At 64.7% G+C, this 10,622-nt stretch overlaps 1 protein-coding gene across 1 annotated transcript; it reads right to left on the bottom strand.

The window, feature by feature from the left end:
* Positions 1–3,102: 3,102 nt before the first annotated feature.
* Positions 3,103–10,184, bottom strand: IGSF8 (immunoglobulin superfamily member 8). Its single transcript, XM_042976223.1, has 7 exons — positions 9,916–10,184; positions 6,466–6,843; positions 5,318–5,779; positions 4,564–4,971; positions 3,948–4,361; positions 3,537–3,667; positions 3,103–3,364 (listed from the first exon to the last, which is right to left on the bottom strand). The coding sequence occupies exons 1-6, from the start codon at positions 9,977–9,979 to the stop codon at positions 3,552–3,554; spliced, it is 1,842 nt and encodes a 613-aa protein (XP_042832157.1). The 5' UTR covers positions 9,980–10,184; the 3' UTR covers positions 3,103–3,364; positions 3,537–3,551.
* Between the last annotated feature and the right edge of the window lie 438 nt (positions 10,185–10,622).

Here is a 10,622-nt window from a genome sequence, read left to right as displayed (position 1 = left end):
GAGTAGCTGAGCAGAAGCTGAGGAGAAGCTGAGGGGAAGCTGAGGAGTAGCTGAGCTGAAGAGCTGAGGGAAGCTGAGGAGTAGCTGAGATGAGGAGGAGTAGCTGAGCTGAGGAAGCTGAGTAGCTGAGGGTAGCTAAGGAATGCTGAGGAGAAGCTGAGGAGTAGCTGAGCTAAGGGGAAGCTGAGCTGAGAAGCTGAGGAGTAGCTGAGAAGAGGAGGAGTAGCTGAGCTGAGGGGAAGCTGAGTAGCTGAGGGTAGCTAAGGAGTGCTGAGGAGAAGCTGAGGGGAAGCTGAGCTGAGGAGAAGCTGAGGAGCAGCTGAGGGCAGCTAAGGAATAGCTGAGCAGAAGCTGAGGAAAGCTGAGGAATAGCTGAAGAGTAGCTGAGCTGAGGAGCTGAGGGAAGCGGAGGAGTAGCTGAGCTGAGGGGAAGCTGAGCTGAGAGGAAGCTGAAGAGTAGCTGAGCTGAGGCGAAGCTGAGCGGAACCTGAGGGGAAGCTGAGGAGTAGCTGAGCTGAGGAGGAGTATCTGAGCTGAGGAGTAGCTGAGCTGAGGGGAAGCTGAGCTGAGAGGAAGCTGAAGAGTAGCTGAGATGAGGAGGAGTAGCTGAGCTGAGGCGAAGCTGAGGGGAAGCTGAGGAGTAGCTGAGCTGAGGAGGAGTATCTAAGCTGAGGAGTAGCTGAGCTGAGGGGAAGCTGAGCTGAGAGGAAGCTGAAGAGTAGCTGAGATGAGGAGGAGTAGCTGAGCTGAGGCAAAGCTGAGGGGAAGCTGAGGAGTAGCTGAGCTGAGGAGGAGTAGCTAAGCTGAGGAGAAGCTGAAGGGAAGCTGAGGAGTAGCTGAGCTGAGGAGGAGTAGCTAAGCTGAGGAGAAGCTGAGCTGAGAAGAAGCTGAGCAGAACCTGAGGGGAAGCTGAGGAGTAGCTGAGCTGAGGAGGAGTATCTGAGCTGAGGAGTAGCTGAGCTGAGGGGAAGCTGAGCTGAGAGGAAGCTGAAGAGTAGCTGAGATGAGGAGTAGCTAAGCTGAGGAGAAGCTGAGGGGAAGCTGAGGAGTAGCTGAAGAGTAGCTGAGCTGAAGAGCTGAGGGAAGCAGAGGAGTAGCTGAGCTGAGGGGAAGCTGAGCTGAGGGGAAGCTGAGGGGAAGCTGAGGAGTAGCTGAGCTGAGGAGGAGTAGCTAAGCTGAGGAGTAGCTGAGCTGAGGGGAAGCTGAGGAGTAGCTGAGCTGAGGAGGAGTAGCTGAGCTGAGGAGGAGTAGCTAAGCTGAGGAGTAGCTGAGGAAAAACTGAAGATCGCAGCAGGAGGAGACTGAATACAAAGGGCGGGCTATCATGACTGGGCAAAGGGACCCTGAAATGCAGGCTGACAAGTTTAACCCTGGGCCCGGGAACTCACCTCTCAGTGGAAACGCCGCAGTGATGAGCTGGAGATGGCGTTCGGGGAAGACGAAGCCGTCAGGAGTCCCGGGGGCGGCGGGGGGGGGGGGGGTGGGGGTGGGGGGTGGGGGTGGGGGGTGCTGGGGGGAAAGGGCATCAGTGGCCCAAGACTGAATCCCTGTAGGACTGACTTAAGAGGCAGGATGAACGTGGGTGACCGTTGCAGGGAGAAGCGAGAAGGTCAGACAGCGGATGTGTCTGTGGCCTGTTGTCCACCCAGCTGGGCCAGCCGCCCCCGGAAACGCTATTCCCATCCCACCTCCACCCCCTGCCTGGCGTCATCCGAGTCGCCGGGGGCAGCCCAGCAGGACGGCGAGGGGAGAGCAGGGGCAGCTTGGGACAGGGTGGAGGTGGAGGGGACCTGAGGCTGGCCTCCTGGGAGAGGAGTGTTTGTCCAGGCAAGCGTGCGCTCCCACGACACCGGTCCGGCGGTGACCTCCACCCCTTGGTCCTGGCCACACCCTGCTCCTGTCCTTTAATAAAAGACTGAACCCCTCAGAGGAAAGCACCCCAGTCTGTTCCGTTCCAGGCTGGGAAGCAGGATCCCGTGGGCCCCCGTGCCTCCGGAAAGCCGGGAAGGGGGTCGGAGGGAGCTGCCGGTGTGGGTCCGCTCAGAGAAACGTCTGCCTCACGTCACAGGGCCACCTGGGTCACCACGGGTCAAGGACGAGGTCCCTGAGCCCTGGCCTCGGCTGTCCCCTCAAGAACAAAGGTTGGGGTGTGGGATAGGGTCGCTGGGTTTAATTCGGGGAAACGGGGGGGGGGCGGGGTCTGGACCGGAGGGGCGGGCCGTTTGTATCCAGGCCACCCGGTGACCGCTCAGGGCACCACCGTGCACGGCGCAGGGAGTCAGGGGACCTGGACTGTACTCCCGACACGGTCGCTAATTAGCTCTGGGACTCTGGGCAAGTTATACCCCTTCTCTGGGCCTCAGTTTCCCCTCCTGTAAAAATAACACTTAGAAAACTAGTAATGTCGAGAAAACTCGATAACTGTTTAAACAGCTGCATTAAAAGAGGTAAACTGGGTGCCCCCGAAGGTGCAGGGCAGCTAAGAATTTTCAGATCGGAGACTCTTGAAGCAAAGACAAGTTTGAGGGGCCCTTGGGGCACTGGAAGGGAGATGGGCCAAGGCCTGGGGGGTACAGGCAGGCTGTGGGGGACATTATGGGGGTGCTCTGTGGACACAGGCCCTCGCCTGGCTGCCGTCCTCCCCACCCCCCAGGGGGCTGTGCTCTGGGGCATCTGTTGGGCTGCGAGACAGAATAAGGAAGATCCGGAGGGAAAATGGGAGGAGTCAGGTCCGAGACCCTGAGGACCAAGAATGAGAAGGCAGAGGGGTGTGGGGAGCTCAAAAAAGGGCTCATCAGAAGCCCCTACCCTGCAACATGGGAGGAGGCTGGGAGAGGGGGCCCGGCTCGGTGCACTCACCCCCTCTCTGTGCTCCCCTCCCCGAGGAGGAGCCCCGACAGGGATTGGCAGGGCACTGACAGCTCAGGCAGCAGATGGGACCCAGGTGTCCCCTCCTGGGGTGGGTGGCTCGGCCCACAGAGGCCAGATGGTGTTTATGGTGGGAAGGAAGGCCTGAGTCGTCCAGAATAGGCGATCAGCCCCCCAACAGACCGCCTGGCCACACCCCTCGGCCCCAGGGCAGGAAGGCACGCCAGCCCTGGGTTCTATAAAACAAGTTTATTCACATTTTAGAAAAACTAATTCTAGGACAGAGGATGGTCTCCCCGTGGGATGGGCACGAGATCAACGACAGAAGGCCAGAGCGGGGAGCCAGGAAGGGAGGAGTGGGGGCTGGGGGCCACGGCCCCCACTCTGGGTGGGGAGGTCAAATAAATTAAAGGAAGCGGGGACAGAGGGAGAGGGGAGCCAGGCAGCCAGAAGTGCTCTTGGAGCTGGGCTGGAAGACAGTCCACACCTGCGAGAACTGGGGAGAGAGAGCGCGGGGTGCGCTAAGGACGGAGCCCCGGTGCCCGCTTCTCCCCCAGGCGGGGCCGGGGAGGGGCACTCACCCCAGCACGCGGTGGCGGGGAGGCCGGGGCCGGGGGGGGGGGGGGGGGGGGAGGGAGACAGCAAGGTCGGGGGTTCTTTGCCTTCACCTGGGGAGCAACGGGTCACCGTTTTCGAAGCCTCTTCATGAAGCAGCAGGTGATGGTACCAAGGACAGTGGCGCCCGTGACTAAGGCGACCCCAGCGCCCACCAGCAGGGGCACAAACAGGGTGTCCAGGGCTGGGAGAGAGCGGACGGCTCCGTTCAGCCCAGGGTGCCACTACCCTGCCACGCCCGCATCCCAGCGCCCTCGCTGCCGGGTCGCGGGCCCCCTTCCTCCATTCCCAGACGGTGCCCCCTGCCCTCTCCTCCCAGACCAGGTTCAGCGGGGATGCTGGGGCCAGAATGGGACGAAAGCGGGTTTTCACGCAGGAGAAGGGGGGACGGGAGCATGAGGGGCACATGGGAGGGGCAGAACAAGGGCCCCGGCCGAAGCGGGGGCCGGGCAGGGGTCACTCACCGTGCGTGTAGGGGTACACCGTGACGGGCCCCGAGCGAGCGCTGCCGGCCTGGTACCAGCTGTAGTCGGCATGCCGCACCCAGGCGCTGGGGGCGCAGTGGTACACGCCTTCGTCCTCGGGCCCCAGGCCGTGCAGCCTCAGCCGGTGGCTGCGGGGCCCCACCAGCTCCACGCTGACCGGGCCTCCTCCAGGCCGGACGCCCAGCTCTGCCACGCCGTCCTGGCCCACGCCGCCCACCAGCCGGGCAGGTGCAGGGCTCAGCTCCCCTTCCTCGGGTCGCTCCACCCACCAGCTGGCAGCCAGGCGCAGCCCCGGGGGGCCACCGCGCACAGAGATGTTGCAGAGCAAGGACGCCGTCTCCCCACGGTACACGGTGCCTCCCGCCAGCCAGGCCACGGCCTCCAGCACCACGCCTGCAGGACGAGGACGAGGACGTGGGGTCAGAGGGGTGTGGGGTCGGGACTGCTGTCCGAGCGACACCCCAGTCCTGAAGAAGAGAAGCGGGGAGACCGAGGCATGGCAGCAGCCGGGGCGGAGCAGGGGGGGATGCACAGAAGCAGAAGGAAGAGGTCCCACCAGCCCCGGACCCTGGCCAGGCCCCAGCCACCCCCTCACCTTCCTCCCGCACGTGCACCGGGAGCGGCCGGGAGCGGGCACTGGCCGCTTCTCGAAGCCGAGCCCCAGACCCTCGGACGTAAGCCTTGGCCAGGCAGCGGTAGGTGCCCGCGTCACCTGGCCTGGCAGCCTCCAGCCGGAGCCGGTAGGTTCTGGACGCCACCTTCTCCATGGCGATGTGCCGGCCTTCATAGCCGGGGCCCAGGCTGCCCACACCCTCTGTGTCCAGCTGGGCCACCAGGCGGCCGGGCCCAGGGGCCCCGGCAGGGGCCATCTCCCAGCCCACAGAGTACGCAGCGTGGCGGCCTGGCGGGGGCAGCGCCCCGGACACGTTGCACAGCAGTTCCAAGGGCTCTCCGGGGCCGATCCGCCGTTCCCCGGGCCCCACGGCCACTGCCAGCTGGCTGGCTGCAACACAGGACGGGGAAGGGGCGTCACGGAGGCAGCAGGGGGCACAGAGCTCCTGACTCCCCACCTGTAGTTCTCTCCTGGACAGCGGCACTGTCACAGGGTAGGACCGTGGCGCCCACCCAGGGCCTGACTCTCGGCCCTTGGCCATGGCCCTCCCATCTCCACACCCAACTTCGGAGCAGAGAAAACCCACCACGGGAGGGAAGTGATGCAAACGGGACGGCTCACTGGGGAACACGGGCTCCCTGGAGTCGGGCAGGGACCGTCCGGTGCCCGCCCTCGGCCACGGGGCCCACTGCGACACCACAGCCCCCAGCTCCCACCGTGGGCCCGTGGCACTCACACAGCGTCTGCACGTCCACGTGGGCCAGGACAGCTCTCTTCTCCGCGATCTGGGCCCAGCTGCCGTCGGGATCCTGAATCCACTCGGCAGCCGTGCAGTGGTAGGTGCCCGCATCCTCGGCCTGGGCGCCCCCCACCACCATGCGGTAGCGCTCGGCCCCCTCCTTGCCCAGCCGCAGCTCCCCTGCAGCCAGCCGCTCGGCATAGGGAGCCCCAGCCTCCACGGCCAGGTCGGGCCGGAGCCCCACGACTTCCTGCAGCGTCGCTCGCCCTACGGGCGCCTCGGGCACCGCTCTCCCGAAGGACACGGCCAGGTGCGTGTGCTTCTGCGTGCTCGTCCGCGCCAGGCAGCCCAGCGCCAGCTCCTGCCCCTCGTGCACCGTCAGGCGAGGCGGTGAAGTGGGGGCCTGGCGGCCTCGGGGCCCCGGGGGGGTGGCAGACACCTGCAGCGCATCTGGAAGAACTGGAGAGAACGGCCGGAGTGGGGGAGGGGCCGGGAGCCGGTGGCCCTCGTTGCCGTTCCCCGTGTACCACCTGCTTCCTGAAATAGACCGTGGTGAGCTCCTACCGGGCCGGGTGATCTCTTCTCTAACCCAGTGGTGCCAGGGACGGTGCTGGGCACCCCACAGGCGCTCAATAAATACTTGTCAAAGTTCACAGCCCAGCCCGTCGCCCACTCACCCGTATGTGTGGAGCCGACCCCTGTTTGAACTACAGAAAAGTGGCTCTGTCCTCCTTCCCAGAACACAAAGAAATATAAGAGAGCAAGAATGTCACGTGGCCTCACTCCTCCTACCCTACCTCCACTTCCTCCCCCTCCGCCCCCAGATCTGGACCCTGGAATCTCCAGGAATGGCCTCTATTCACCCCAGCAGGCTCCCCCCACCCGGGAATGGAGGGGACTGGCTCCCCCTTTCCCCGGAGGTAGCTCCATAGAACAGGAAGAGCCAGCAGCTGGAACGAAGAGACCTCGGTTAGAGGCCCAGACCGGCCACCGGCCTGTGGGCGATGTTGCGCGAGTCCCGTAACCCCTTTGGGCCTCAGTTTCCCCAGCTGCAAAACCTGAGGGGTGGTTAGACAGGTCCCTCCTGGCCCCGACGCTGCGCCTTCTGCGTGGGTGGGCCTCGCCCCCCCACCCGGGGCCGCTACCTCTCAGCTCCACCTTGCCGCTGTAGCTGCCCAGGTAGCGGGTGTCCGTGGACGGGGTGTAGCACTCGTAAATGCCAGCATCCTGGGCCTGTAGGCGGGCGATCCTGAGCACCACGGCGTCCCCCTGGAGACGCTGTACCTGCACCTCACCGGCCGCCACACGGGGCCCGAAGACAGCGTAGGAGAAACGGGCATCCCTGGTGCTGACGATGCCCAGCGCGGCCTCTGGGGCCTCAGGCCTGTAGAGGAACCACTCGAAGTCCTGCTGGGCAGGGCCCTCGTAGCCACTGACGTTGCAGGGGATGGAGACGGCCGTGCCAGCCACGCGGTACAGGGGCCCCTGTGGGACCAGCACCTCCCGGGCGAAGCACTCGGCTCCTGTAGGGAAGGACGGGAGATGCCGGAGATGCCTGGGTCCCCACCGCATCGCCCACTACCAGCCCCGCTCTTGACCCCTGCCCAATGAAGGACCGGAAACCTGGGGAAGGCTGGGACCCAGCTGGGACCCAGGCTGGGACCCAGCTGGGACCCAGGGAAAGGATGCCGGGAGGTAAGACACCTGGATCTCGAGTTGGTCACGGACCCGGGTTTGCCTCAGGACCCAGAAACACCCCATTTCCGGCGGGTCAGAAGTAAGGCCCCTACGGGCAGAAAGAAGTCTATCTGCTTCCGCTCCTTGATTCCAGCTGTACCTGGATTCCCTCCCCCATTTCCCCGCTCTCGTGCGTTCTGGGCCCGGTCAGCGGAGCCTTCCAGCTAAGGGACTCAGTCCCCACGTCCCTCTCCTTTGTTGGAGGGGAGCTGGCAAAATCTTGCTTAGAAGGGCGGGTTGGCTCAGCTGTGTCACCTGGACCAGGGGACTCCAGACAATGGAGCCAGTGGCCCAAGCAGGACAGGGCACAGACCCAGTCAGTTCTCACCACACAATGCCCTCCCCACCCCGTCCAGCTGTGCCATGAGCTCACTGCTTCTCCCATCCCACAGGGCTGCCGAGGCAGCTGAGGCTTATGGGGCAAGAACCAGCCTCTGCCCTGGCCTCTGGGGGCAGAAGATCGCTCCCCCAGCCCCACCCCCACCCCCAATCTTCTAGGCTGACCCAGTGGATGCACAAAGCCCCCCTCCCAACTCCCTAACAAAAGCCTTCATTTGCATACGGTGTGCATTCATTTACATAAGGTTCCCTCTGTGTTGGGAGGCGCAAACTCGGGCCGCCCCTTCCTGTCTTTCTCTCCTCAGACAGGCCAAAATTCTCTTCTTCCCCATGCTGCCCCCACCTCCAGGCCCTACGCTGCCCCCAGCAGATACTCCTGAGGCCCTTGGAGGGCTCTGCTTCTTCCTTCTCTCCTTGCATCCATCCTTCCGTAGCCCCACTGGATAAGATCACAGAACTCCAGTAAGGAGGGCTGGGCCAGCCCCCTGCCTCCATTTCACACATGAGAAATGTTCAGGCAGAAGTATAATGTCTTGACCAAGACCCTACTATCCTTAGATGGCTTCCACAGGTCCCTGCAGAGCGACAAAGCCAGAGAAGAAAAGGGGGAAATCCTAGCAGAGGCCCGGGGAGACTGACCTCACTAACCAGAATTCCCATCACTCCCAGGGGCATACCCAGGGCCTTTCTGCAGAGGCTGGAGAAAAACACCAAGTTTGTGGTCAAGCTCTGCTCTCTGGCTCCTCCAGAAGCTGGGCTCTTAGCCCTTTCCTGTGGCTGAGTCCAGGGAGGAGGGAGGCACTTGCGGTCGCTTGGGTTCAGCAGGTTGGGTCCCGGCCCCAGCCCCGTGCCCCGTGTCCCGTGCCCAGCTGCATGGACACATCCCTTGTTCTCCCAAGCTGGTTTCCACACTGGAGGAGAGCTAAGAGCTTCCATTCTGACAATGAGTGAGCCTGTGACTCAGGAGGGCCCTACCCTAGGGCATTTCATAATCTAGGTGACGGTGGAGACAGCTGAGCTGACACCTTTGGGCCTCCGGGCAGACTCTGCTCAGAAGGGCCCCCTCCCACCTTCCTGGCTCCACAGCTGCTGATGCTTGGAGATCCCCATGGGAAAGTCAGCCAGCCGCCTTAGGAAACCAGCTGCCAGGCAGCTCCCTTCCCAGCCAGAGCAGGGAGGAGGGGCAGACACCTGCTTTGGGGTCCATCGGATCTGGGTTCGAATCCAAGCCCTAGCGCTCACTAGATGTGTTCTCTGGGGCAAGTCACTTCACTTTCCTCATCTTCGGAATGAATGGAAATACCCGCACGCAGTGGGCAGGCAGATCTCTGTGGTCTCTTCCAAGTCTGTGCCCCACCCCTCCCCACCTCCTCTGGGCCCTTCCACTCCACGCTGCCCACTGGGGACAACGGGCCAACTGCTAGGCAACCGGGCCCCACAGCAACTCCCTCCTGCCTCCCACCCAGGGCTCCAAGGAGAGGCCTCATTCTGTTTCCCCAGGGCCCAGGGACCTATGCAGCCAGGGGCGAGGCTCTGCTTGGCACAGCGGTGGGGCTCTGGTCTGGAAACAGGCTGCTGGGGCTACGTCGTCAGCCTGCGCCTTGACTATGGCAGCTTTGAATCCGGGTGGCAAGGCCACCCCCACGCGGTGCTCTTTCTTGCTTCAAGGGCTTGAGTCTCCCCAACATCTGTACAGGCAGCCTCCCTGTCTGGAAGCCACGCTCCTCCCCAGACAAGCTCCTAAGGGAACCCTCCAGTTCAGGCCCAAAACAACAGCACTGTCAGGGCCCTGATGCATCCACCCAGCGGTGGCCAGAACACCTCGCCATGATCACCCACCCCCACGGATGCAGGGTGCTTGGAGATCCCAGCATCAGTCCACGGAGCCTGCTTTCCCCTGAGGCGGGGAAGGTCGGGGGACTAAGGGGGTGTGACCAGCGGTGGGGGGGCTACAGAGTCAAGTGCGACCTGAGAGAGAGAAAGTGGGCAAAGAGAGACCCAGCCCCGCGCGGAGGCGGCGTAAGAGGCGGAAGTGCCCCAAACATCAGATGATGAAGTGGGGCGGAGGGGAACCATCAGGGGAGACTGAACTTCAAAGATTATGGGCAGAACCGGCCCCTGGGCCTCCAGCCAACTCCGGGCAATTACGAAGACGGGCGAGCACTGCCCACGCAGGGAGGGCACTCAGAGCTGGGCCTGAAGCGCAGTGTGAGGCGGAGGGAGACGTAGCATTTGGGCGCAGAGACCCCAGGACCTGAGTACGCCGACTGAGAGGTGGGGCCGACCCCGCGGCCTGGGGGTGGCACCTCGGTGGGTCCTCACTGGGCCCCAGCCCGGGGCCTAGAGCTGGGGGTCTGGCTCGGCGGGCAGCTGGGCGCCGAGCTCGGGGAGGCTCGAGGCGCCCCTGACGGAGAAACGGGTGCGAGCGGCCCCGAAACGCTGGGGAGGTGGGCCGGGCCGAGCGCCAGGTGGCAGGCACCTGCCGGCAGGGTTGGGGGCCGGGGCGGGGGCCGGCTTACCCAGCATCAGCAGCAGCAGGAGCCGCAGCAGCGGGAGCCGCGGCGAGAGACCGAGGGCGCCCATCCTGCGCGGCCGGCTTTGGGGAGGCTCCGGGGGTCGGCGCGGGCTCTGAGTGGACGGGGGCTCGGGGGGCGCATGCCCGGGTAGGGGGCACGAAGCGGAGCAGCGAGGCGCGGGTGCACGCAACGGAGCCGAGCGGCGCGGGCGCTTCCAAGTCCCCTCCCTCCGCCTTCCTCTTCCTACCGCTTTCCCTCCTTCCGCGGAGACCATTCCCGCCCCGCCCCGCCCCAAGCCCCGCCCCGCCCCCGCCTGCCCCTGGCCCCGCCCCGGAGCCCGGGCTCCACCCCGCCCCTAGCCCCGCCCCGCCCCGATCTCGGTCCCAGCCCCACCCCAACCCCTCATCCCGAACTCTCCCAGACCCCGGACCCTGGACCCGTCCCGTCTCCGCTCCGTACCCGGACCCTGGGCCCCCTCAGACCCCGGACCCCGGACCCGCTCAGAGCCTCCCAGACCCCGGTCCCAGAACTAACCTGACTTCTGACCCCGGCCCCGCTCCGCCCTTCTCGGTCCGGGCTCCGCCCCAGCCCCGACTTCAGCCCCGCCCCGACGCCGGGACCCGGGCCCGACCCGCCTACCTGGGTCCGGGCTCCGCCCCGACCCCCGGCCGGCACCAGGGGGCGGCACTTGGGCTCAGCCAAATCCCTAC

Source organism: Panthera tigris, chromosome F3 (assembly GCF_018350195.1).
Source record: "Panthera tigris isolate Pti1 chromosome F3, P.tigris_Pti1_mat1.1, whole genome shotgun sequence".
In the NCBI taxonomy this organism is placed as follows: domain Eukaryota; kingdom Metazoa; phylum Chordata; class Mammalia; order Carnivora; family Felidae; genus Panthera; species Panthera tigris.
The sequence above is the reverse complement of the archived record's forward strand: the minus strand, read 5'-3'. Positions and strand labels throughout refer to the sequence as shown.

What these genes read in the sequence shown, in the direction of transcription:
- IGSF8 (XM_042976223.1), bottom strand. Translation starts at nt 9,979, where the DNA reads ATGGGCGCCCTCGGTCTCTCGCCGCGGCTCCCGCTGCTGCGGCTCCTG. An exon ending in CCTGCTGCTGCTGATGCTGG is followed by an intron (nt 6,844 to 9,915) that starts GTAAGCCGGCCC and finishes CCTTCCCTACAG; the next exon opens with GAGCCGAGTGCTTCGCCCGG. An exon ending in CGTGGACGTGCAGACGCTGT is followed by an intron (nt 4,972 to 5,317) that starts GTGAGTGCCACG and finishes CCTGTGTTGCAG; the next exon opens with CCAGCCAGCTGGCAGTGGCC.